Raw genomic sequence first — 26,810 nt, 5'->3', positions numbered from 1 at the left:
CCTTTTTTCCTACTTTGCCTCAGTGCTGAGAAGGCATGTCCTGCCTGCCCTCCTGGGCGGGAAGCTCCTTGCGCAGGGTCCCCTGCTGGGGCTCGATCATGATTGTTGAATGTGCAGTCAAATGAGCAGCGGAAGGAATGAATGGAGACTTTGCCCGACCCACTAGCTTACAGCTTTTATACCATAGCCACCCAATCTTGGAGGAAGTTTGTGGCTGGACTTTTTGGTCGCCTGACTTCTGACCAAGCCAACACTTTCTAAAACGAAACTGGACATGTATCCAGAAAAAGTGTTCTTGCAATTATTAAAAAAAGAAGAAGAAGAAGAAGAAGAAGAAGAAGAGAAAGAAAGAAAGAAAGAAAGAAAGAAAGAAAGAAAGAAAGAAAGAAAGAAAGGCTATGTAAACCTCTCTTTTGAACCATTAACATTTCTTGTTGGGGTGGCGGGGTTCGCTGTGTCTAGACCTTAGCATTTCTGCATCTTTGATGACTGGAAGCAGAGACAAAACAGAAAGTCCCAAACAGCCAGAAATGTGGCTTTGGGGCACCCAAAGTGACGTGCAAATGGAGGTCGTTGTCCTTGGGCAAGGCACACATGTTGGTGAAATAATCCAAACGCCACTAACGCAGGTGGAGATATTATAAAATAATTAAAACTTCCAAAGCCATACACTCAAACAAGTACAAGATGGCAGTTGAAGTGAGCGAGTATTTTCGATTAGAGATTTGTGTCCACGCACCCACCCTCATCCCCTTCCCGCCTCTCGGTCTCCCTGCCCCACCGGGAGGGCTGTGTTTGTTTCCGGAGGACGCCAGTCCCTGGCTGCACTCACGCTTGGGCACGTCCCCACCTCTGCTCCCAGCCCGGATGGTGGGGAACCCATCTCTAGACCCTGGTGTGAGGTGTCTAGGAGCCCCACCTTGCCTTCCTGGCTGCTACTTATGTCTCTGTCCTTGAAACCAGCTCCTTGACAAGTCCGTGTCTCCATGTGCCCCACCCTGAGTCCCTTTGTCTCTCCCATTTCACCTTCCTTCTGACCAAGGGCCAGCTCTGCCCTACGTCTTGCGGGTGGAGAAATCCGGACAGCCGACTCACCTCCTCCACTGGACTCTAACTTGGGAAGGAGCATGGCTGGCTTCCGTGGCCCTTTGGGGGCTGCCCTGTCTTGAGAAAGGCCGTAATCTGAGGGGCTGGGGAGGAAGGGCGTGCTTCCTCCGGGCTGCGGCTGATGTTGTAATGAGCTGCTGAGGTTTTTACGGCTCTTTGTAACCTATTCGTTCATTCACAGTCATTTCTTAAGTCCCTGTTGAGTGCAAGGCCACTGCCAGGGGCTGGGGTACAGAGACGAGTTCCACGTGGACTCTGTCCTAGGGGAGCTCGCAGTCCGAGGGTGGCCAGGAGAGCAGATATTGATGAAGCAGTGTGACAGGTGACACTGGACATTGCTCAGGGAGTTGTGGAGCTCAGAGGCGGGGCCACTAACTCTGCCCAAGGGTGGGGGAAGTCTTCAAGGAGGAGATGTCGTTTGAGCTGAGCCTGGCAGGATGAGGCAGATGGAGGAAAAGAAAGGTTGACGTTAGATTCTAGAGCCCATGGCCTTCGGTACCTTGCAAGATGGGAGTGGGAGACCTGGCTTGCAGATTTATTTTTTATTCCATTACATTTTTGTGCTGAAAGGGGTGATTTTTCAGAAGGAGAGATGGCCCCTGGGGTAGTGGATGGGTAGAGCTGTGAAAGGCTGCCTGGAATTTTTCCACCCTCTACATAGATGTTCCGAGGTCCCCAGGCTCCCTCGGAGCCCAGGCCACCTTCTCAGAGCACTGGTGTCACACAAGGGGTGCCTGCATCGCAAGTGGGCTTGGTGCCCACTCTGGACGCATGAATTACAAAAAGGTGCCCTTCCTTGCCCCAATCGGTCAGACCCTCCCGCTTGGCAAAGGGTCTTTCTTGTATCAAATCTGTGTGTGTGTCTGGGGTGTGCACGCACATACAGGGCTCTGTGGACCTCACTCCCTCAGCTTTCGATGGAGAGTTCTCTCCCCTAAGAACCTGTTGTTTGTGAGGTCTCCTGGGCCCCTCTGCCCTCAGACTCAGGGTTGTCTAGGAGAAAAATGAACATGCAATTATTCAATCTTTTGGATATTGGCTTCATTATTTATTTTTAAAGAAAGAGATATAAACGTTTCCCTCTGACTCCTTTAGAAGCACAAACCAGGAAACCACAAACAGTGAGGTGCTGGGGCTCATGGTGGGCGAGAGAGAACTGAACGTGTCTCTTCCGAACTCCATATTCAGTAACCCTACGTGGGTAGCTGGAAATCAGGCCTGGCGGGTATTCATACCACAGAAACTGGCAAAAGCTAAAGTCAAGGCTCCTCTCCCCCCACCTCCCAATCCCCACCCTATAGGTGCCTTGTAGTTCCAGCTGTGCAGGAGGCTGAAGCAGGAGGTTCACTGAGGCCAGGAGTTCAAGGCTGCAGTGTGCTAGGGTGGTGCCTGTGAATCGCCACCGCACTCCAGCCGGGGCAACATAGCGAGATCCCATCTCTTAAGAAAGAAAAGAAAAGAAAAAGAAAGATGTGAGGGCAAATGAGTTAATTCGAATCCAGGTCACCTCTGATGATGTGAGCTGCACAGTGGCAGGGGCCAGGTCTGTCCTGCATGTCACGGGGTGCTTGGGAACTGGCACAGCCCCAGACACAGGTGCCCATGCCTATGTGCTGAGTGAGCCAGTGAATAGGGTGGTGCTGTGCTTTTGTGTGTTTTCTCATTTAAGTAGGTATTTTCTATGTAAGACTCTGGGTAGGCTTGGTAAATTATAAAGTGATATACAATGTTGTATCAGTCCTTGGGTTAATCCGAGTGAACCTCAGTTTCCCCACTCGTGAAATGAACGGCAGGACAACTTGACTTCTTAACTCCCTTGCAGCTCTCAGCCTGATAGGTCTGAGTCTCTGAAGCTGTGGCCCATCTCGGTGCTCATAAAGCCCACACCTGGGCAGCGCTGACCTGGTGGGCACCAACCAAGACCACCTGGACCTCTCACCCCGCCCACTCCTTCCAGCTATTTTCCTGAGGAGCAGCAAGTTTCCTGATCTGCCTGGGATGGAAGGACGGGAGGAAGAGCAGGAGGCGGACCAGACCTCACTGCAAAGCGTCCAGCTCAATTCAGGAGTCAGGGAGGGAGGGTGCCTTGGGGCTGGAGTGGTCAGGTCGTCCTCCCCAGCAGGAGAGGAAGGCCAAGGTCAAAATCCTCCCGTTGCCCCTCCCCACAAGAACCAGTAGGGATGCGTGTGTATGGTGAGGTGGGGGGGGGGGGTGATTCTGAGTTAAGTGCTCTCTGAGCAGCCCTCGGAGGGGGCATGGGAAATTCACCCCAACCCCAGCGTCCCCAGGCCCATTGGCCACCTGAGCATTGATGTCCCCCACTTCCCCTGTTCCCTCCCTCTCTGACGGGGGCAGCGCATGAAGCAAAGCCGGCAGCCTGGACCCGGGGCCAGCACAGGGCAAGGAGAGGCCCGTGCGTTGAAGGGCAGTGTGGCCCTGAGGCTGGGAGGGTGAAGGTGGGGGCACCAGGGGGTCCATATGGCCAGCACCGCGGTCAGGCTGCCTCTGCGGGGGTCTCCGCTCTGCCCACAGCATCCTTCACAGCGGGAGGGAGCTGAGGGACCCACTGGAGATTTTCTGGCAAGAAATAGGCCATCCTGGGGGGCGGGGCCGGGAGGGGGGAGTGGAAAGAAACGTGCCGTCCTTCCTTCTCATGTTCAAGTTCATGAACATGGGTTAGGGCAGAGTCTGAGGGGTTAGGAGAGGCTGAAAATGCCCAAGAGTCTCAGTCACAAGAAAAACAACAAAAAAGGAGTTGAGGCTGGGAGGAAAGACGGGCTCGCGTGCTTTAAGTGGCTCCTCGGTCCACACACTTCATGCACGTATGTTGTCTTCCTTAATTCTCAGGACAGCCCCGAGTTGTGGTTCTCGGGTAGGCGTGGAGGCACGGGGGAGATATCAGAGCATCTCAGGTTGCCATTTTAAGAAAAGCCTTTTCATCTACAATTTCAGTTTCTTCGTCCTAAGGGTGTTGCGGCAGCCGTTTCTGTCTTTCCACTCCACAGACACGACACTGAGGCCCGGATGACTCGCCTGTGATTGTCCAGCAAGTCAGGGGCAGAACTAGAATCAGAACCCGGGCCTCCTGCCTCTGAGGTCCTGTAGGAGGTTTCTGCAGGGACAGAGGTGGCACTTAAGCCTGGCTCCAGGTCCTGAGCGCTGCTGGGGCCTCCACACAGGAGGGGAGGGAGGGGTGTGGTGAGCAAGGTGCCAAGGTCAGCTTGTCCCCCTGCAGGCGTTTGCAGAGCAGGTTCAGCACCGGCTGCTCACAGTCTAACGCCACCCCCACCCTACGTAGACCCTCGTGTCCACACCGTGCGCTGAGTGCCTGGGAGGAGGATGCCTGGCCTGAGTGGCGGAGAGGAGGGGACTGGTCAGGAGGTGCTGCTCAGGGGAAGTGGCCCTGGAGCTGGATCTGGGAGCGTGAGCTAGACAAGGAGAGAAGGGGTGGAAGAACATTGTGCGTCATGGGAACAGCAGCTGTGAAGGCACAGAGGCCAGGGGAAGCACAGGATCCCCCGTGTCCTGACCTCAGGAGCAGCCAGGCCTCCGCGTTGAGTAGTTTAACCTGCTCGTAGCACACGCTAGTACAGGCCAGCCCCCTGCAGCTTCAACGTCACCCCCCAGGTCAGTGGCTTTGCTGCACACTGCTAATCCCTTCAGGCTCCAGGCAGAGGCCTCAGAGTCCTCTGGCCATGATACGCTCCTGATGAAAGGCTCCGCCTCTGTTCCAGAATCTCGGCGAAGGACCATCTTCGAATACCACCGCGTGGAGCTGGACCCCGGCAAGGTCACCAGCATGTCAGCTGTGGAGTTCACCCCGTTGCCAAGTGAGTAGGGGTTGTTCCTACCAACGGGGGGGGGGGGGGGGGCATTCTGTTGTCCTGGGAAGAGCTTTAGCCTCAAATAGACTGGGTTCAGGTCCCAGGCCCCCCACCGCCCCTGTGGGGGACGGCCACCCAACTTTTCTGGGCCTCCGTGTCTCGTGTGTGACCTGTGCCTAGTGCTACCTCCCTCCCAGAGCCGTGGGAAGGGTTAGACCAACCAAGGTAGAGTTGGCTTTCATCAGTGGCAGCTCTGACACTGACTGGGACATCCCAGGCCTGGGGTGGGGGTTGGGCTTGACATAGGACAGCTATCGCTACCCACACGTACTGGAAACCCAGGAAAGCCGTGCCTCTGAGAACATGTGGACTGAGCCCCCGGGAAGGGCAGTCCAGGAACTGGATGGGTCCATGGGTTGTCACTGTACTGTCCTTAGAGGAGGTGACTCTGGAGGCCACAGGCAGAGGTCAATGAAGGGATTTAGAGAGCAGCCTCCAGGACCCATGGGGCTCTGGCCCTCTGCACCCCACTCACCTAGAGTTCAAGGCCAGGCCGAGGACCCACCTGCTGCTGTGGACCCACAGGATCGGGGTTGGTTGCTCTCTGGGATGTGTTGGGGACAGCCAGGGAGAGTGCGGGAAGGAGGACAGCCTCTCCATCCTTGTCTTTTTAGGAGGGTTTTAATTCCCCCTCCTGTCTCATGAGGCCTCCCAGCCACCACCACCCGTGTCTGATCCCCCGGAACTAGAGCCTGCTCCTGCCTCTGCGGCTAGGACACCTCGCAGGTCACAGCCCCACCCCCAGCACAGTCGCCCTCCGTCGAGGCGGGAGGCCTGAGACCCAGGGCTTCCTCAAGGGCTGGTGAGAGCAAACCCCAAGTCCTAGGATAAAACTGCATCTAGGAGCGAGGACATCCAAGGGCAGGGCTAACTGCTCAGGCGGAAGCAGTGAGTGTGCTGGGAACGCGTTTCTGGGACACTGTACATTTAAGGCACTTCCCACCCTCCAGTGAATTTTGTGAGCATTTAATAGTGTTCAAGACGTCTGAAACACAGATGGGAAATAAAGGTCAGAGTATTACGAGTCCCTCCTAAGGCTCCCTGGGGCTCTTCTGTGGCCAGTTTGGCTGGAGCCTTTAAAGGGGCATCCGGAGTCACCGGGAATGGCCAGGCCAGGGCTCCCATGTGGTGCCCACGTGAGTGCAGCTGGCGGTGGAGGGCAGTGCTGTCCAGGCTGTGGTCTGAGCTGCCAGGCGGCCAGTTAGCTCTGTCCCGAGAAAGTGCTCTGCATCCCGGTCTCTCCCTTACTGTTGGGAGAGTTAGGTAGGGGTGAGGGGTGCACAGGCGGCAGGGCGGGCGATAGGGGGTTGTGGTCAAGGGCCAAGGGTTGAGGGATCAATAAAAACAGAGAAAAAAAACACAACAGCAAGGACTCCAGTTTAGGGACTTTTTCCCACCAAGAGCATGTGCAGAAGTTAGGAGCTTATGACCAAAAGTAACCTTTCCCTCATTAGTATAGTAAAACTCACAGCGCCCAGTGCCATGACAGTTCCGGAGCCAGCCATACAAGGACAGAAAATGGGAGGGTGCATGATTCTGGGACTCTCCACCCACCTCTCCCAAAAGACATGAATAAGCCAAAGAACCAGGACGGCTCTCCCTAACCACACCGGCCAGGAGGACGTCTCCAGGTTACGTCCGGAGGGGTGGGCGCTTATCTCCAAGCCTTCACACTCCGTGGCTGGTCCCTCCCGTCCCCTCTTGTAGGAGAGAACCATGAAAAGATGGCCTGGGATCAGGGTGGGGGCTGCGGCAGGGGAAACCCACAGTGGGACCTTAAGGCCAAGGGCTCGGGCCCCAGGCTCAGACAGACCTCGGTTCAAACCCAGACCTGCCACTCTTAGCTCCGTGACTCTCTCCAAGCCTCAGTTCCCTCCTCTGTAAAATGGGGGTAACAAGAGCATCTATGTATCAATTCAACATACCATGTGCCGGCCCCATTCTAGACCCTCTGGACACACAGGGAACAAAACAGCCAGAGAGCTCCTCCTCCCGCTCAGGGAAGTCCCTGCTCATTTCCTGCCTGTGGCTTTCCATCCGCCCTTCCAGGGCCTTCAATGCCAGGGCAGACAAAAGGACACAATGCCACCAACTGCCACTGCCTCCCAGAGTGACTGAAGTGGCCTCACTGTGCCCACACAGCCTCTCTCCTACTCACTGAGGGCTGGTCCTAACTGCCATCTTGCTGGAACTCTATATAATGCAGATGGGCTCCCTAATTAACGGTGGCACGTAGCATGGAAACTCACTTAATGGAGAAATGCATGTCATAGTTATTGAATGAAGGCGAGGTGGCTCACTCCTGTAATCCTAGCACCCTGGGGGGCTGAGGCGGGAGGATCGCTTGAGCTCAGGGGTTCAAGACCAGCCTGAGCAAGAGCGAGACCCCTGTCTCTACTAAAAATAGAAAAAATTAGCCGGGCGTGGTAGTGAGCACCTGTAGTCCCAGCTACTTGGGAGGCTGAAGCAGGAGGATCACTTGAACCCAGGAGTTCAAATTTGCTGTGAGCTAGGCTGACGCCATGGTACTCTAGCCCAGGTGACAGAGCGAGACTCTATCTCAAAAAAAAAAAATTTATTGAATGAATGGCCATTTTTTTGTGGTTAGTTGTCACCTGCTGTCAGCGTGTCCTATTGAGCTGCTTATAAGATGAGCTCTTCAATGGTGCACAGTTATTCTGGGTGAGCGCCTGTCTCTCTGCAATAACATGCACGGGCTTTGTGACAACTGCTTGCCGCTGAGAGGTCGCCTGGTTCACTTATGGGAGTAGCGCTGGTTTGCAAGTGAACAGCTCTGAAATGCAGCCCCCATGCCTCCCGCTTTCACTGCTCTCACTGCTCCTCCGCGTGGCGGTGCCAGAGTTGTGCACACCCCTCCTGCACCCTGCTCCCACTGATTTCTGTGCTCTCTGACCCTGTCCCGCCCAGGCTGGGCCTCAAGCTGTCACTCCCTCCTCGTCCTTAGCATTTGCAGCCTTTCCACTCGGTGCCGCCCATCAGCAGTTCCGGCTGCTGTGGGACCACGCCCGGGCCTCGCCCCTCCCAGCTCTGCACGGGGACTCTTCTGCCTACACTTCTCCTCCTCTGGGACAGCTGCTTGCTGGGCTCAGTCTTTGCCTTTTTTCAGTTTCTGCCCAAATGTCCTCTCCTCGAAAAGGTCTTCCTCAACTTCCCTGAGTAAAACCCAGCCCCACTCTCATTCTGCCTCCCTGTCCTGGCCTGCTCGCAACAGAAACCCTAGTGCTGACTTATGTGTCTGTCTGGCCACCAGCTCCGCTGGACGGCAGCTCCGTGCTGGCAGCGCCTCTGTCCTTTCCTGCTCACCTCTGCGTCTCCAGCACTCGGGACAATGCCTGGGCCCTGGCGGATGCTCAAGAAATATTAACATTTGTTGGATAAATGAATAAGCGAGTGAATGAATACCTCACAGGCTTTCTGAAAGGAATGAATAAGTCAGCGGTGAGAACAAGCAACCTTTGCCGGGCGCTCCTCCTGGGGCAGCGCTGAGAAAAGCGCCCTCTAGGTATTACCTCGTTTCAGCCTCACAGCAAGTCCTCCGGGCAGGTGGCATCATGCTCCCTGCTTTACAAATGAGGTAACTGAGGCACCAAGAGGCTAAGTAGCTTCCCAAGTAGGACTTCAGCGTGGACGAGCAGAGATGGTGGCACACTCCCTGTGGCACTTCCCTTCCGAGAGGAGAGCAGGAGGAAAGGGACGGACCTGCCCAAGCTGGGTTGACCTCATAGACTTAGCACTCTGTGCCCTAGGTGGAGGCCAGGAGGAGCTGGAGAGAGGTCGGGTGGGACTGTGATGGCAGTGAGGGCCCCCAGCTAGCACTGGATGGGGGGCAACCAGAACATCATTTTTTCTAGAGACAGGGTCTTGCTCTGTCCCCCAGGCTAGAGGGCAGTGGCATGATCATAGCTCCCTGTAACCTCAAACTCCTGGGCTCAAGCGATCCTCCTGCCTCAGCCTCCCGAGTAGCTGGGACTATAGGCACGGGCTACCATGCCTGGCTAATTTTTCTAATTTTTATAGAGACGGGGTCTCCATCTTGCCTACAGGCTGGTCTCGAACACCTGAGCTCAAGCGATCCTCTCACCTCGGCCTCTCAACGTGCTGAGATTACAGGCGTGAGCCACCACACTTTGCCTCCGAGCATCTTTTTAAAAAATAAATTTTATTGTACATATTTCAGTTATAAACATGGTGTTATGAAATACATATACATAGCAAAAATGTTACCAAAATGAAGCTAATTACCACATATCCATCATCTCATGGTTACCCATTTTCTTTTGTTTTTGTGGCAAGAGCAGCTAAAATCTGCTCATTTAGCATGAATCCCAGATACAGTACAACTTTATTAGCCATAGTCTTCATGTTGAACCATTGGATCTCTAGACTTGTTCATTCTGCATATTGCTACTTTGTATCATCTGATCTTTGAAAAATCCCTCTGGACTTTGTGATTGTGGGACGTACGTCTGGAAGTATGACTTCCCAACTGGGTGAGATCCCTTTGTACACACTTACAGTGTCCTGTGATTTTTCTGCAGAGACCCCATGACAGTTATAATTCTGTAGTTATTTTTGTTTGGTTATCTGTTTAGTGTCTGTGTCCCCATGTGACTGTAAGCTGCAAGAAGGCAGGGACCAGGTCTCACTGCCGAATCCCCAGCGCCAGTTCAGGGCCTGACCCCCTAATGACGGGAGGAAGGAAGGGAGAAAGGGAGGGAGGGAAGTTAAGAAAGAAAGGAAAGAAGTTAGGAGTTGGGGCTGGATTCAAGTGAGGGTGGCATTGGTGACCTCAAGGGTCCCTGCTAAGTCAGGGATGCCCTAGTCCTGTAAACACCCATTATTCAGGGGTGGCGCCCTTTAGTGCCTGTGGAGAGGTCCTGGTGCTGAGTGGCCGCTGCCTTCTCTCTTGCAGCCTGCCTGCAGCATCGGAGCTGCGACGCCTGCGTGTCCTCGGACCTGACCTTCAACTGCAGCTGGTGCCATGTCCTCCAGAGGTTCGTGCCCAGGGTTCCCTGCTGATTCCCAGTGGCAGACTGTGGAGGGGCAGGGGGTGGCACGGCCCTGCTCCTGGCCTCGGGCCTTATCACCCACCGTCTGCCAACATGAAGTTCTCTGGCCAGTGCCACTCTGACTCTTAGGACAAGAGTGTCACAGAAGTGAGTCTCTCCCTGAGGCTTATGGCTGATGCAGGTGTCTGTGTGGCAGGGTGTGGGGCACAGCTGGGGGCACCCCACTCTTAAGGCAGAGTCCCGGGACCCACCCCACACCCTCTGCCTCAGGATCTCTGGGAGAGAACCCAGGAAGCTGCATTTTAACATAGTGCCTCATCTGCAAACAAGTGTGAGAACTGTCAGCTCAGAGACGGGATATAATACAAAGACCCATGACCCCAAACCACGAACTCAAGATCTTTCTTGGGCTGCAAGAACATTTCCTGCAAACCAGGAATACAGACATTGCAGGCGTCCGTGGAAAGCTTGGGGGAAGCTACGAAGCTACGCTTGCTTGGTTTTAGAAGCTCAGAAAATTCTGGGTAAGATTCGGTTTCAGGGATAGAGTTCTTAAATCCAACTCATCTTCCACTCCTTGTTCTGAAATCATTTCCTCACAGATTAGACTCAGAATTCAAGCTTTTGTTCCCTGTCCAAGATAAATAAATAGCAGGAGGGAAAGAAAAAGGGATTTCTTTGGGGACTACAGCTCTCCTGAGAGTGAGAAGCCCTGTGAACTCCAAGAGCCTTTAAGGCAATCTTGAAAACTGCAAAATTATAATCTGTGGGTTCCCATGCAGCTGGCGTGCAACCGTCAGCATTTCCTTCACTCCTTCCCAGTATCTCGGTGCAGAAATAGAAGCTCTCGCCTGCCTCACAGGACGTGGCTCTCGGCCGGAAGGGGACTGGGTGGTGCTCCTCAGGCCTGCCAGGTGTTCTTCCCACCAACTGTGCTTTTATTCAGTCTCTTGGGACCTCAGTTTGTTTACCCTGTGTAATGGGCTGAGTTTATGTCATTCAGGGACATGTGGGTGAGGAACACACAGAACCCAGAGAAAAATACACAGGGAGACCCCAAGTTGGTTCTTCCTGGAGTGGAGCTTCGCAGAGTAATCTCCAGACTGTGAGGCTCTAAGAATCGCTCGGAAGGCTTATAAAATGCAGATTCCTGGGCCCTGCACCAACCCACTGAATATGATCCTCTGGGACCAGGATCCCAGGAATCTGATTTTTGAAGTGGTCCATCTTGTGGTCTGTCAAATTTGAGAACCACTGTCTCAGTGATAGGGAGGTGACCTCAGATGAGCCCTGAGATCGAGAGGCTGGCTGCCACGGCATGACTCAGCCTCCAGCAAGAGCTGAGCCATGAGAACTGCAAAGTGGGTCAGATGAAAGCAGAACCCTAACCCTAACCCTAACCCCAGTGAATGCAGACGCCCAAACTCAGAGACCATGACGGTTTAATGAGGGCTGGGCCCGCCTCCACATTGAGAGGTTGGTCGGGTTGGGGGAAGGGCAGGCCCTCTGGTTGTGGACTCTGCCTGTTTTGTGGTCATGTCAGCAGAGAGAAACAGCACAGCACAGGGAAACTCCAACAGGGTGCAAGGCTGACGTGGATTGGAAACCATCCCGTCCCCAGACGCCCCGTGGGCCTGGGCTCACTCCTGCGCATGTCCCTCCTTGCCAGCTTTCTGGGGCCTCAGCTCCAACTGACAGCTGACCCCAGGTCCCCAAAAAGCCAGAGGGCCAGGACTGGTGCAGCGGGGACAGCTGACATGGTCTCTCCCACCAACAGCTGCTGTCAATCCCCACGGGGCTCTCCGTTCCCCTCCCCTCTACCACTCGGCCCTCCCTCCGCAGCCTCCCAGGACTTGCCCTCCTGCTGTGGGGCCGGATCTGCTTTAGACAATTTCACTTACCACGGCAGGTGCCTTCCCTTCATCCCACCTTGCCCCACCACGGCCCACTCTGGAGGCTAAGGGCAACCTTAACTTCAGGATTGGGTCACGAAATGGGGGTCATAATCCTTGCCTTTCGGTGTCACTGGGAGGGTCCCGTGAGATGGTGCAGGGCGGCATGTGGCTGGGGCAGCATCTGGCATTCAGGAGGTGCTCAGCAAATGACCATTTCTCATGCGCTTCTTGGAAGCTGGGTTGGTGGGCTCAAGGCTAGCATGTGATGCTCTTGGACCTCCACCAAAGGCTCAATCCTTGAAAGACTCAGTTAGCTCTTATCAGTCTCTGGGAATATTAAAGAGCAAAACAAAAAGTAAGAAGAATCAGTTAGCTTGGTCTAAAAGAGACTTTAGTTCCCAGACTCTAACAGCCCTGCCCCAATCCTCCATCCCCCAAAGTGGTGGGCATGGGGGGCCCGAGGGGAGAGTGTGGATGGCCCAGATCAGCCGTCCCAGCTGCAGAAGGAGTGGCTCGGAGCCCACCGAGGCATCTTTAGAAGGAAAGGCTGACAGTCCTCGGAGAGCCGTGGCCCTGCCTCGCCAGGTCTTGGTGGTTGCAAGTGCAGAGCGTTAGCTTGCCGAGAGCGCTGCCTTAGCGTCGGCGGCTCGTGATGCTGTCCGCGCAGGTGTGCCTGGGCTGGGGCCGGGCTTGGCGGATTCCCCGGCTCCAAAGAGCGGAGGATGGAAATGTGGGCATAACGTGCGGAGAACATTCGCTGGTTCATGCCCAGGCCCCCGCCCTTCCCCAGGGAAGCCGGGATGGCTGTCTTCCAGCGCAGCTGGGCTGCACAACGTCCTCTCTGGGGACCCTTGTCAGCCAGTTTTTAATCTCTCCCAGCCTCTGCCCTCGAATGATCACACGGGGAAGTGTTAACTAAATCTGCCCACTCTCCTTCCCACATGAAGGCCCCTCAGTAACGATAGGGCAGATGTGCGAGTGAGCCAGCCTTTGACTGGATGAGAACACCCACGTGAATGTCCTGGATTCTCAGCGATGTCGTAGCAGCACAGCATCTAGACCTTCACGATCATTACAGGTCATGCGGTTCTGCTGGCCTCCTACCCACGCACGCGGGCAGGTGCAGCCTTGGTCCTAGGAGCTGGTTCAGAAGGCGGGTGGGGATGCCACAAATACCTTCCCCTCCTCTGGGGAAGCAACAGAGGGGACAGGAGGGCTGACTCCTGATCCCACAGCTGCCTGAGGTCAAGGCTCCTGCCTAGTGGTCTTAGGGTCTTGCCAATGGGGGAAGTGAAAGGGGAGGGCTTCTCTGTCGGTCCCGTCACGTCTCTCACCTTTTGGTCCCCCTGCAGGTGCTCCAGTGGCTTTGACCGCTACCGCCAGGAGTGGCTGGCCTACGGCTGTGCCCAGGAGGTGAGAGGCACAAGTGATCTGTGGTAGCTCCTTTGCCAGGTGGAGGGGACAGGGGGACTGCCAGCAGGCCCTGCCCTGGCAGCTCTTCTCAGAGTGTCCTTAGCCTTCGGTGATATCCTCCCCTCCGCCTGAGCTTTGTTTTCCAGACGGCTCTGAGCCAATTAAACCCACTTCGGAAGGTTGTAGAGAGCTCTGTGTATCCCTGAGACAAGCACTTATGATGACGTGGCCTGGAGTGGGCCGCCCTCGAGAAGCTCCTTTGGTCCGTGCAGAGGGTATGCTGGGCACGGCCTCAGCCACAGCTGGATCCCCTGGGAGACTGTGCATCTGATGACATCAATGAAGCACCAAGGATGCTTGCTTTTGAGGGGGGCAGTCATTCCGGGGGTGAGGAGGGTTGCTCCAGGCAACTCCCATTTAGAATCCCATACAGCAGCGGTCCCCAAACTTTTTGGCACCAGGGACTGATTTCATGGAAGACAATGTTTCCACAGATGGGGGTCGGGGGGGAGAGCTCGGGCGCTCAGGCGGTGATGCAAGTGATGGGGAGTGACTGGAAATACTGACGAAGCTTCACCAGCTTGCCCGCCACTCACTTTTTGCCATGTGGGCCCTTGGTTCCTAAGTTTCATGGAAGACAATTTTTCCATGGTCCAGGGGAGTGAGGGAGCCGGCAGAGCTCTGCAGCCTGGTCCCTAACAGGCCATGGAGGAGTACCAGTCTGCAGCCTGAGGATTGGGGACCGCAGCCATACAGTTTCCGTCTCACTGCTAGAATTTTCCAGAACATTCAACACTTTGATTCTGGATAGGGAGCATCCTAGTCCCACACCTTAGACTGACACAGACAGATCAATTCACCCTTGCGTCCTTTTCCTCCCTCCCTCTCTCTTCTTGCAATGCCAGCACGCTGCATGCACCAAGCATTCACCGCAGGCTGCCCCACCCTTGTTCTTACTTAACCGCAAAAGCAGGGGCCAGTGCACCCATTGATCAGAGGGGGAAATTGAAGCCAAGAGAAGTTCAGTGACTTGGCCTGCATCTCACAGTCAGAAAGTGCTGGGCCTGGCATTTAAATGGCAACTCCCCAGGCCCCACTACCCTGCACTCACCAGGGTCTATTTTGTGAGTCTGGGTCTGGGTGAACCATCTTTTCTGGCCTTAAAACAGAAATGTTCAGTAGCCCACTTCTGAAGTCAGTTGTTAGTGAATGTTCAGATTTGCTCTATTTGCATAAGATTGACATCTCAGCTCCTTGCTCCCAGCTGACAGATAAATTGCCTGAAAGATTAGACGCTTTCAGGATGGAACAGAAGGTGGAAATGCATCAAGGGCACAGCTCTGTCTGGGGTGGCAGCACCAAGGTCTGTCTTGCAGGTGGAAGGCAGGACGTGCGAGGAATTCCAGGATGACGACCACTATTCGGCCTCCCCTGACAGCTCCCTGGGACCCTTTGACGAAGACCTGGCCACCACCAGCCCCTCCTCCCTCATCGTGGACAGCCTCACCACGGAAGGTAGGGCCTGAGCCCAGGTGCGGGGTTGGCGGAGGCCATGGGGAAGAGCCTCCACTCGGGGCGCTCACTGTCCCTGACATGGAAAGTCTCATGGGATAGGAATTGCCCCACCCTGGCACAGAGGAGGGACCACCAGAAGCTCAGAGAGTTTAGGTCACTTGTTGGAGAAGCAGAGCCCGGTTTAGGATGTGTGGATGCCACTCCCCGGCTCTCACCTCCGTGCTGGCCTGCACCAGGGCTGAGGGGCAGAATTCACCGTGGAGAGGGGAAACGTTAATGTCCCAGCCCAGTGCCAAGTATTTCATATAACTTAGTTAATCTTAACAGTAATCCTCATGGAACCTGAGCGATCTTATCACCCCTGAAGCAGGCGTGAACTCGGTCCGCACAATAAGAGAAAGATGGCCTGATCGTCCTATAGCTTCACTTCATTTCTTTTTTGTTTTTTTTGAAACAGAGTCTCACTCTGTTGCCTGGGCTAGAGTGCAGTGGCATCAGCCTAGCTCACAGCAACCTCAAATTCCTAGGCTCAAGTGATCCTCCTGCCTCAGCCTCCTGAGTAGCTGGGACTACAGGTGCACACCACAATGTCTGGCTAATTTTTCTATTTTTAGTAGAGACAGGGTCTTGCTCTTGCTCAGGCTGGTCTTGAACTCCTGAGCTCAAATGATCCACCCGCCTCGGCCTCCCAGAGTGCTAGGATTACAGGCGTGAGCCACCGCGCCCAGCCTTCACTTCACTTCTGACTCTCAGGCCCTGCTCGGTTGGTGTGCTGGGGGATTCCACCTCAGACTGGCACGTGCCTCCCTGCTCCTGTGACCTTGTGCTGGCAGAGGGTCCTGGTGGGGCCACGGCATCCTCCATCTCAGGTTGTTGCTGATCTGCCTGCCTGCTCAGGCCTGGCCGTCCCCAGGGGCGTCTTTGCTACCTCGAGGCCTGGGGGTCTTGGTTGAAGCCACCAGAGGTCCATTCCCCTGGGGGCACCCGCCATGCAGTGTTTCAGGAAGCCCTGTGCAGGCTCCTCTGGTTTTAGGACCCCTAGGTCTCTTCCCTTTCTCCTGCCCTCTTCCGGAATTCTTCAGCTATGTCTGAGAAAGTCCTCTCTTGCCCTTTTTCAACACACGGCATCTACGTTTGAAAGACTGAAAGGCTTACAGCCTCCCTGCGCCAAATACCTGCTTGAAAGGAATAATGGAAAGAAGGAAAGGAGAGAAGAAAAAAGTTAATATTTTAAAACATTATTCAGCCACGATCCTTTTTTATAGATAATGAGACAGGCTCATAAGGTACAAAGTAGGTTACTCAGAGTTACATGAGGGGTAAGTGGTGGAATGTTCTTTCCACGGTGCCCCCTGCCTTTCCAAACGTCACCTAGAGAACTGGAGAGAATCAGAGCAGCGACCCACAGACCTGGCCAGAGGGAGGTCACGAAAGAAAATGAACTAATGCTGGCAAGAGCTAATGGGGGAGCTGACCATGTGCCCTGTAGGGCACTAAAGAAGCACACAAATTAATATTGAGTCCTCCTGGGTGTTGATACTGTTATATCCCCATTTTATAGAGGAGACACTAAGGCTCAGAGAGGCAGATGACTTGCCCAGGGTCACACAGCCAGGAAGAGATAGAGTCAGGTGTCATTGGGCTACAAAAGCAGTGATCTTCCCCCTAGACCCCACTGCCTTTCTTGGTGCAGAAAGAAATGGCAAAGGTCTGTGTGGGTGCAGGGGCAGGGCGAAATGGCACGGGGGGAGTAAGCCAGGGAGATTCCAATGGCTGCCAGTACTCTGAAGTCGCCCGGGAATAGCAAGGAGCTGGTTAAGACTCCAGTACCGAGAGCAAAGCTCATGCTGGTGCTGCAGGGGTTAAATGAAAAAGAAGCAGAGAGAGACCTTGCCCTTGGGGAGTTAATGAGGGAGTCCAGGGATGACCCTCAGTCTAAGGAGACTCCACTGAAAAGGAAGCGAGCCCTGTCTGTCACCCTCAGTTGACCCCCTGTGCTTAGGGAGGGCACGTTCTGAGCCCAGAGCGGGGCTGGGGACACAGACACCTCCCACCCCACTCAGAGGTTTAGCCACAGAGCGTCAAGAGGCCAGGAGGGTGGCTGTGTTTGTCACTGTAATAGGTTTGTTTGCCCCGTGTGCACAGCAAGTCAGGACGCCCGCTTGCAGCAGGGAGAGAGGTTTAATTGCAAGGCCGCCGAACTGGAAAGAGACCTCAAATCTACCTCGCCGAGGAGTCTGGGGCCAGGGGTCTTAAGGGGTTTGGCGAGGGCCAAGTGTGGAGGTCACTGGCCGGTGGAAGAGTGCAGGGTGAAGTCGTGGGACCAGGAGCTGGAGAAACTTCATTCTCAGGCTGACTCGGTTCTCTGGGGGGGTCTCCATGCTGGATGGCACCAGCTATTCCGCTGTAATTCAGGACCTGAAGAACATCTTAAGCAATTCGTAAGCAGAAGCCTCATGACTCTGACGTCAGAAACCCTATCTATAGGAATGACGGGGTGCAAATGATCACTAGCTGGTGCTGCGTGACTTCCGGTTACAAGGAAGTAGGCCACATTTATTGCAGCCCAATTAATACTTAATTATAACGATATTTCTGTCCTGAATCCTTGTTAACCCCGTGAGGGTGGCTTCATGGTGGCCATGGGGAGCCGAGTTCAAATTCTGCATTGTGATTACCAGCCCCCTCCCCCGCCCCGAGGGTCCCCTTGTCCTGTGTTACTGCTGTGGTGGCTGTCCCTGAACAGGCAGTGAATTCTGTTTGCCTGTTTTACTATTCGTGTGTGTCACCTGCCAGCCCAGGAGTGGGTCTCACTTATGTTTACTGTGGAACAGTCCCCAACAGAAAACCTTCATTAGAGTAAGTGAAGACAGTATGGCTCTATGTCCTTCTGGTCCTGGAGGAGGTGGCAAAGATGATCAGGTTACATCTATAAGAAAAAAAAATTTTTTCTTTTTTTGAGACAGAGTCTCACTCTGTTGCCTGGGCTAGAGTGCCGTGGCGTCAGTCTAGCTCACAGCAACCTCAAACTCCTGGGCTCAAGCGATCCTCCTACCTCAGCCTCCCGAGTAGCTGGGACTACAAGCATGTGCCACCATGCCCGGCTAATTTTTCTATATATATTTTTTTAGCTGTCTATATAATTTCTTTCTATTTTTAGTAGAGACGGGGGTCTCGCTCTTGCTCAGGCTGGTCTCGAACTCCTGAGCTCAAACGATCCACCCACCTTGGCCTCCCAGAGTGCTAGGATTACAGGCGTGAGCCACCACGCCTGGCCTTGATTTTCAATTGATTCAAATCAAGTTAATTTGCCCAATGATATTTAAGGTTACCTTGGTCAGTTTTTATTACTCTAGTCATTATTTTCAACTTGCAGTAACAAAATAGATTCAAAGTTGTGTTTAAATACCTTGTTTATTGAAAAAAACACATCTTTATAAGTGTACAAGTCTATTTTGCTTTTAATTTCAATTTATAGGAGTTGCTTTTTTTTTTTTTTTTTTGACAGGGTCTCACTCTGTCACCCAAGCAGAGGCACAACCACAGCTCACTGCAAGGCCGGGCACCATGGCTCACACCTGTAATCCTAGCATGTCGAGAGGCTGCACTTGGGAGGATCCCTTGAGATCAGGAGTTCAAGACCAGCCTGGGCAACATATGGAGACCCCCATCTCTACATAGCTCCCTGTGGTCTCGAACTTCTGGGCTGAAGTGATCCTCCTGCTTCAGCCTCCCAAGTAGCTGGGACTACAGGTGCACGCCACCATGCCCAGCTAATAGGAATTGCTTTTAATATTAGTCAGGGTTCTCCAGAGAGATAGAGCCAAAAGGAAATATATAGAGATATATGACAGGGGGGTTATTAGGGGAATTGGCTCATGCAACTATGGAGGCTGAGAGGTCCCACGACAGGCCATCTGCAAGTGATAGCCCCTGGATGCTGGTAGCTGGCTCAGTCCCAGTCCTGAGGCCTGAGAACCCAGGGCTGGAGGGGTAGGTGCTGTTGTGAGTCATGGAGTCCCAAGACCAGAGAGCCTGGGGTCCTGATGTCCAAGGGCAGGAGAAGAAGAGTGAGTCCCAGCTGCAGGAGAGAGCACGCAATTGCCTTCCCTCTGTGTTTGTTCTATCCGGTACCCAGCTGACTGGATGGTGCCTGTCCACACCGAGAGCGGATTTTCCCCACTTAATCCACTTGGATTCACACACCAATCTCCTCTGGAAACCCCTCCCAGACACATCCAAAATAATGCTTCACCAGTTCTCTAGAGATTCTTTAATGCAATTGAGTCAACACTCAAAAAATTAACCATCACACTTTTTAAATATTTTTAAATCATTAAATGATGATTGCTATGATTTCAAAGTCAAATCTACAAAAGCAGGTATATGCAAAGAATTTTAGTTTCTCAGCCTCTCCCCTCCACCTTATTGCCTTCTTCCACTACAGGGAACCATTTTTAAATTTTCTTATGGTTGATTCTTTCATCATCTACATTGTGGTATTTCAAGATGTATTGGAAATGTACAGCAGGGCAGGCTGCCCTGTCGGGCACTGGAGAGTAAATAGGCTGGGCGTTAAGGAGCAGGGAAACTGGGAACCGAGAAGCTGCAGGAACAGAGAGCAAGGCCAGTGGGGCACAGCGGGGACACAACCATCGGGCCTCAGCTCTAGGGCGAGACAAGGGAGGTGCTCAATGCAGGTGAAAAATTTAAGGAGGTGCAAAAAAGGAACAATCAAGTGATATTTTAATGCAATATTTGTAAAAATCAAAATTAATGCCAAAAATCTCATGATAAAATTTCAAAATTTATTTAAATTTATCAAAATTCTAAATAAAGACAGAAAAGGATGCTCATCCCAGCCCTGCAGAAGGTTTCCAGGGGTTGGACTTCAGAAGGAGGAACGGTGGAGTGAGGAACAGTCACAGGCAGTGTCTCAGAGGTGTGGAAGCCAGTTGGGGTGGGGGGAGAGGTCTAGAGAGTCCTGAGCAATTTGTTCCTGCTGTGGCCACGGTGTTGCGTTGTAGCGAGTGACAGGAGGAGAGAAGACCGGAGACAATTTGTGAGGGTCCTGGAACACCTGTGAACACAGACAAGCGGTCAAGGCCTTTAGAATGACCTGGATGATGGAGGCGCTAGAGGGGACAGGAAGGGAATGCCATAAATTGTGGGTGGGTACATTTGTTTAAAGTTCAGGTGCTTAGAACAATATTCTCCAGGCATCTAGAGCATTCTCTTGACAGGGAACTCTTGCTTTCCTTCCCCCATGAAAGTCTGCCCAGAAAGGGTGGCATTGGAACTTATTTAGGAAGCCGCAGGGTGCATGCCCAGCAGAGAGAAAGTGTGCTGGGAATCTCCCCTGCAGCTGCAGCCCCAGGCAGTCTCCAAGCTAGTCTGATCTTGTGGCACACACAGCTCTGCTTCAAACCCTTCCTCAGCTTTCTATCGCCTCCTAGAAGAACATGCGGTTCCCCCACCCCTAACCCCGCCTCCTCCCTCACCACCCCTCGCTCACATACTCTCCACCCTCCAGCTACACTGTGTGACTCTGAGCAAGTCTCCTCCCCTCTCTGTGCTTCAGTTTCCTTGCCTCTAAAATGACAGTTTGGACCAAACCTCCCAAAATTCCCATTGGGACCCAGAGTGACAAAGGCCACGGTGATTCCACTAATCTTGCTCCTTCTGTCCTCTCTCTTTGAAGATGACACCAAGTTGAATCCCTATGCAGGAGGAGATGGTGAGTACAGAACTCCCTGTCCCCCATCAGACCCACTGCCTCTTGAGCCCACCCCAGACAGGGGTGCAGTGGTGGTCTGGCCTCTTTCTGTGGGTGAGGGGAGGAAGCGCCTGCAACCTGAGCTTCCCAGACCTCCTGCTGGTGAGGAAGGAAGGAGGGGCTTCTGGAGACAGGTCCCCTAGATTGAAGGAACATATCTGCTCCTAGACGTTTCTCCTCGCAGCCGTGAACCTCCTGGGGTTCTTCTCCTGGCCTCTCTGCTCTTGAACTCTCACTGCCTTGAAGGCTGGGGGAGGGGGAAGGGCTGAGCCTGGGCAGGGGGCTGGGGGGGGGGGCGCTGTGGCCATCGCCCTCCCCAGGGCTTGCGTCCTTCATCCCCTGGGCTAATAGGCAGTGAGGGCTGGAGAGCAGCTTCTTTCACTTCGCTTCCTTCCATTCCCAACCTGGGCTGGCAGAGAGTACACAGAAGTTATCCAGGACAGTTCTTGGGGAAGGTGGGACTCCCCCCAGCCTCCCAGGATTATCTAGAAGGATAATCTCTTCTCTGATGGAGTGAGGGGCCCCCCCACCGCCCTACCCTTTGCCCAGAGCCTGCTCAGGCCTTCGCTGCAACCCCTGCAAGAGTGGAGATAGAAATGCCTCCCAACCCCAGGGGCCCCGGGATTGTCATCTGGGCTTCCAGCAGGAGAGGGGAGGTTATTAACGCAGCACAGTTGGATTGCGTCTCCCAGCAGAGATGGAGCCAGTGCTCCTCTGTAGGCAGTGGGTGAGAGAGAGAGAGAGAGAGACAGAGAGAGAGACACAGAGAGAGAGAGGGAGGGGGCGGCTGGGCCACATTCCCCTCACTCTGCACCGTGTGCGTCAGCCGAAGCCCCTGCCTGCCAGCCTCACTGCAGGCTGTGGTGATTGCCAGTAGAGGAGGCTGGCTCAGGGCATTTCGCCTCAGCCCTCCCACCTGTTGGCAGATGGAGGCACTGGCCATGCCCTGGAGAGCCCCGGACAGTCCCTGTCCTGGGTGTCCTCTGCTTACAGAGCTCTAAGCAGAGAAAAGAGGATGATGATTTTGAACACATGCAACATCCTATTAAAAATGCCCACCCTCTGTGAACGCCCATCCCACCCAGTAGCTACGTAAAAAGGATTCAATGTTTTTGTTTGTTTGTTTGTTTTAAAGACATGTTCTTTCTCTGTCATCCAGGCTGCTGGAGTGCAGTGGTGTGATCATAGCTCACTGTAACCTCGAACTCCTGGGCTCAAGTAATCTTCCCACATTAGCCTCCTGAGTAGCTGGGACTACAGGCACGCGCCACCATAACCAGCTAATTTAAAAAAAAAAATTTTTTTAGAGATGAACGTCTTGCTCTGTTGCCCAGGCTGGTCTCGAACTCCTGGCCTCAAGTGATCCTCCCACTTGGCCTCCCAAAGCATTGGGGTTACAAGCGTGAGCCACTGTACCCAGCTGGATTCAGTATTTCTGTTGTTGACCTGCTCATCTGTCTTCTCTATCTCACTGTCCCCACACTCCCTTAGGGCAGGGTGAGGAAGCAAACAGCCACCCCAGATAATGGCAGGGAAATGAGGCTTCTTAGTGGCTGGCAAATCACTTAACCTGGCTGTACTTCCATGACCTCAGTTGTACAAGAAAGGGGTTGGACTAGAGGCACTTCTGGCTCTATAATCTCTGGAAAATACTCCGCCTCCTCCTTGGGACGTATCTGAAATGCCTGGGATGCTCTCAGGGAGTGTCTGCTGGTTTATTCGCTTCCAGAGGACCTAGTTCGTTCCATGGACTTTTATGGGACTCCTACAATGGGTCCATTTTTCCTAGCTGAGGACACAGAGATGAATAAGACACCGTCTCTGCCCTGCAGGAGGTCACAATCTGATAGTAGACAGTGGCAAGAAAAAATATGGTCATTTGCTATCATAATAGCTAACATTTACTGAGGTCATCCAAGATGCCAGACATGCTCCTCAGCACTTGACATGAATTATCTCATTATTATCCTCGTCCTACAGAAGCCATAATGAAGACACAGAGAGGTTAAATAATTTACCCAAGGTGACACAGCTAGTAAGGGGCAGAGTATAGATTTCGAACCAGGCAGCCAGACTCCGCGTCCCAAACTCTTAACCATCAGGTGCCCCTTCTGAATACATTCACAGGGCTTATGTGGCACAGTATCAGAGAGAACTTCTCTTATGATCCTTATTGGATCCTGGGCAACTTTTAAGTGATTTGGGAACACTACCCGAACGGTGACAAGAGCAACGTTAATGCCATGCTCATAATGATTCTACCACCTCCTGTGCCACCTTGTCATGCATTTGATAAGTAGACCCGAGACTGTCGGCTTTCATCTCTGGGACTTTGTCAGAAGCCAGGCCTCCATGGCCTGACTGTCCCTGCTCCCCTGCAGCCTGTCACTGTTTTAACGGTCTCTCCACAGGCCTTCAGAACAACCTGTCCCCCAAGACAAAGGGAGCCCCCATGCACCTGGGCGCCATTGTGGGCATCGTGCTAGCCGTCCTCCTGGTGGCAGCTGTCATCCTGGCTGGGATTTACATCAACGGCCACCCCACCTCCAACGCCGCCCTCTTCTTCATTGAGGTCAGTGTAGCCTTTGGCCACAGGTCTGCCGTCGGCTTCTGCCTCGGCGTTGCCAGGGCCATTTAATACCTGCCTCTCCCGTCTCATCCCTCACCTGCCACACACCCGAGAGACCGCCATCGACTCCACCCTGGCACATCTCTCAGTGGCTGGTGCCCCCTTTAAACACCTCAGAACCCCTCGGCCCTGCTGTCCTTGGGGAGCAGCCCGGCTGCTTTTGTTCCCCCATTTGTGAAATCAGAAACATCCCCAGAGGAAAGAAAGAAGGCCACACGTGCCACACAGTGCCCATTTAGTGGCTGGGCAGCCAATCCCCAATGACTTAACATCTCTCATGCCCAAATTCAAAGCCATAATGGAACCAAGGTCCCTGCTGCTTTTAGGCGGGTGTGAGGTTTCAGATGACAAGCCACAGTGATGAGAGGGCCGCTTGCTCCGGGAGCTGTATGAGGATGCTTTAGTTCCAACGTCTTGGGCTCCTGAGGAGCAGCCTGAGGCGTGGCACAGGACACGGGGACGGAGGGCTCAGCCTCTTCACTCGGGGGCGCGGGGCTCAGCAGCTCCTGACCCCAGCTTCTGCTCTCGGCCTCTTGCCAGCTCTCCACAGGGCCCGGTGGCACCTCTGTGACCTTAGTCTCCTCCACAGGGGTCGGGTCTCCCTTTGTTTAGACGACTCCCTATTTATCATCAGTCCTAGCCAGTCATTCTGAAGTCTCAGCCTACCTGGGTGACACCTGGGAACTGCAGATCCCCAGGCCTCAGGCCTTCTGATGGGGCGGGTCTAAGGTGGGCCCAGGAATCTGCATTTTCATAAGCCCCCCCACCCCCACCCCGTTCATTTTGTGCTATCTGGAGGGTTATCTTGGCATTGCTGGAGCCTTCCGGATCATCCTGGCCATCCCTGACCCACTCCCTCACCTTGCACAGTCTCAGGTCTCCACTCGGTGTGTTGCTGAATCTTTTAGCCGTGAGTTCTGCAGACCACGCGGTGGAGGAGAACATGTCCTTGCAAACTCTGGCTCTCAGCAGGTTTCACAGTGGTCATGGGATCACAGTGGGAGCCTTTTGGGGACGGGGCCCTGAAGGTCAGTCATCCAGCTCCTAGCAGGTCCCCAGGGCCCCAGGGCCCTTGTAAGAGAGTCTTGGTGCTGTCCCTGGGCGGGGAGAGTCCCCATGGTTGGGGTCAGGCCCACTGACTTTGCCTCTGTGCCCCCCCACCCCACAGCGGAGACCTCACCACTGGCCAGCCATGAAGTTCCGCAACCACCCCGGCCACTCTACCTACACTGAGGTCGAGCCCTCGGGCCGGGAGAAGGAGGGCTTCGTGGAGGCAGAGCAGTGCTGAGACGCCAGGTCTCCCCTTCGAAGGGTAGGAGAGAAGACACGGGGGCTGCAGAAGAGATGTTAAAGCAAAGAGAAGTGGCTTTTCCTGGCATCTCCCAGCATGCCCTGGGCCAAGAAGATGAGAGGGTGGTTTATGGCCCCTGAGCTTCAGCTTTGTCATCACGCCCCAGACACCGAAGAGGGGGCAGAACGGCAACCACGTGGAGTTTCTAAAGGACAGTAGCCTAATCTCATCCCGTTTTGATGCGAGGATTCTACGTTTCTGGGCCTCCAGGGGTCTACTCTCTAGCTGTCTCCGAGCCCCCTCCCCACCCGGAGATGGCCAGATGCCCTGCTCCCGGTCACCTAAGCCCCTGCATACGACACCAGCTAGCTAGAGTCTAGATTGGGGCTGTGCATTCCAGGGTCCATAGACTCAAGGGCTGGTCCTCATGGCTATGGAGTCGGTGCATTTAGCCCCAGCTCCGAAAGTCTGAAGTTCTCTCCATCGGTTGGATGCGGGTGTGGCTGCTCTCAACCCTTGAGGCGTGTGGTCATCGGAGGAAAGCCAAATGAGAGGAGAGAAAAGAACTTGCGGGGAAAATTGCATTTTTAGGCTTCGCTCCCTTAACTTGCCCTTTCTGCTCAGAACCAATCCTTCTGCACCAAAATGCCCGTGCAGCCTACCTCGGAGGCTGTACCTGAACCCGTGGCCCCGGCTCTCCCAGGCGAGCCGTGCTGTGCACGGCCACATGTACCACGTGAGGCTCCTCATCCCGACGACGGCCTGTTCGGTGCCTGCTTTATTCACTGGCCTGTTCTGCCGTCCGCGCCGGCACGTACCTGCAAAGGCAGGGCTTGTCCGATTAATATTTTTCCTCCTCTGGACTGGATTTTTATAGCCATTAAAGACGAATCGGGCGGCTACAGGGCTCCTGAGACAGACCCAGCAGGGAACTTCGGTTGCATTCTGTGGAGAAGCAAAGCGCCAGAATGGCTGGGACAGAGGCAGCCGGCATGGGAGTGAGGGACTTTCTGCATAAGACCTTGACCTGGAAAGTTGCCGCCATGTCCCCCGGCTCTGCGAGTTTTGGGGGCGGGGAGTTTAGGCTCCCGAACTTAACCTGGCTTTAAGGAAGGTCCGTCCCAGTGATGAGTTGGGGCTGCTTCTGACGAGCATTTAAAATTAAAATCTGTAGCTCACCCTCATTCAAAATAAAAACTATCAGCAGCAAATAAATGTTAAATCACAGTCTCTACTTAGTCATGCCCTTTTATGCATGTCACGGGGACGCTGCAAAAGAAGTTGGTTTAAGTACAAGGCAATCCGGTGGGGGGTTGGGCAGTCTGCCAACAACCAGACCCATCCAAACACTGGCCGATGGTTTTCCAGTTGCCCCATGGTGGTGAGGACGCTGGTGACAGAGTCAGAAACATGCTGGACCTCGGCTCTGCTTCCTAAACCAGCTGAGGAAGAGCTGGGGGTGTGGGGCACCGTGGGAAGGAGCATCAGGGTTGAGAAAGAAAAGAGCGCAGCAAAGAGAGGCAGGTTCTCCGCAAGCGTCTGAGGACAGGAAGGTGTGTCACAGGGCTCTCTGAGCGACAGAAGCGCAGCCCATGCCGGGAGCAATCTGGGCTCCCAGCCCTCCTGCCCGTCCGGAGGGCGATTTCTGCTCTTGCCTGACCAGCAAAAGCATCTGTGACCTTTATGTGTCTAAAATGGCCAGTGGGGCCGTTCCTTGGTGGCCTAATTCAGTGCACAGCACCATTTGCTCTGCTCCCAAACCACGGCACGCTTTTCCCCAGTGGGAAATCGGCCGCCCATTATAGAAGGAGAGGATGTTGGGAGTGGAGAAAGAGGCAGTGACGCAGGGAGGCCTCTGCTGCTAACTCTGCAGGTGGAGAAAGAAAGTTCCAGATGCTTCAGCCCCAGTCAGAGCAAGCCTGGAGGAGCCCTGGGATGTCAGTGGCAAGGGGAGTGGAGGTGCTTGGTAGCGGGCAGCCTGTTTGTTACAACAGAAAGAACTAACGGTATGTCACCAAGAGAGGCCCCGGCCTTCTCAAGCCCAGACGTAGACTAAGTCTCCTAAGAAATAGAGCCGAGTGTCTCTCAGAGTTCATGCTGGTCCCCGGCTGTCCTTAGGATACCTGGCAAGACAAACATTTCTTAGACCTAGGAGATCCGCTCCAAGGTTTAGAGCGGGTTAGCCGGATAACTATGGAGAGTGACTGGCTGCACGAGTGAGTGACCAGACAGAGACGCGGGTCTCCTGGCCGGCCCTCCGAGTGTGGCTC

At 54.0% G+C, this 26,810-nt stretch overlaps 1 protein-coding gene across 2 annotated transcripts in view; it reads left to right on the top strand.

The window, feature by feature from the left end:
* Positions 1 to 25,736, top strand: part of PLXDC1 (plexin domain containing 1) — a 63,113-nt gene extending 37,377 nt beyond the window's left edge. The window contains exons 8-14 of one of the 2 annotated variants that reach the window (XM_069481325.1): positions 4,842 to 4,937; positions 9,925 to 10,006; positions 13,269 to 13,329; positions 14,706 to 14,844; positions 20,546 to 20,581; positions 23,032 to 23,192; positions 24,418 to 25,736. In XM_069481325.1, coding sequence (XP_069337426.1) covers positions 4,842 to 4,937; positions 9,925 to 10,006; positions 13,269 to 13,329; positions 14,706 to 14,844; positions 20,546 to 20,581; positions 23,032 to 23,192; positions 24,418 to 24,537 — 695 coding nt within the window. In that variant the 3' untranslated portion in view covers positions 24,538 to 25,736. The remainder of the gene's footprint in view (positions 1 to 4,841; positions 4,938 to 9,924; positions 10,007 to 13,268; positions 13,330 to 14,705; positions 14,845 to 20,545; positions 20,582 to 23,031; positions 23,193 to 24,417) is intronic. The other variant, XM_069481326.1, reaches the window with a different exon arrangement.
* Positions 25,737 to 26,810: the final 1,074 nt, after the last annotated feature.

Source organism: Eulemur rufifrons, chromosome 9, assembly GCF_041146395.1.
Source record: "Eulemur rufifrons isolate Redbay chromosome 9, OSU_ERuf_1, whole genome shotgun sequence".
NCBI classification, from domain to species: Eukaryota; Metazoa; Chordata; class Mammalia; order Primates; family Lemuridae; genus Eulemur; species Eulemur rufifrons.
This window is presented reverse-complemented; position numbering and strand designations above follow the sequence as displayed.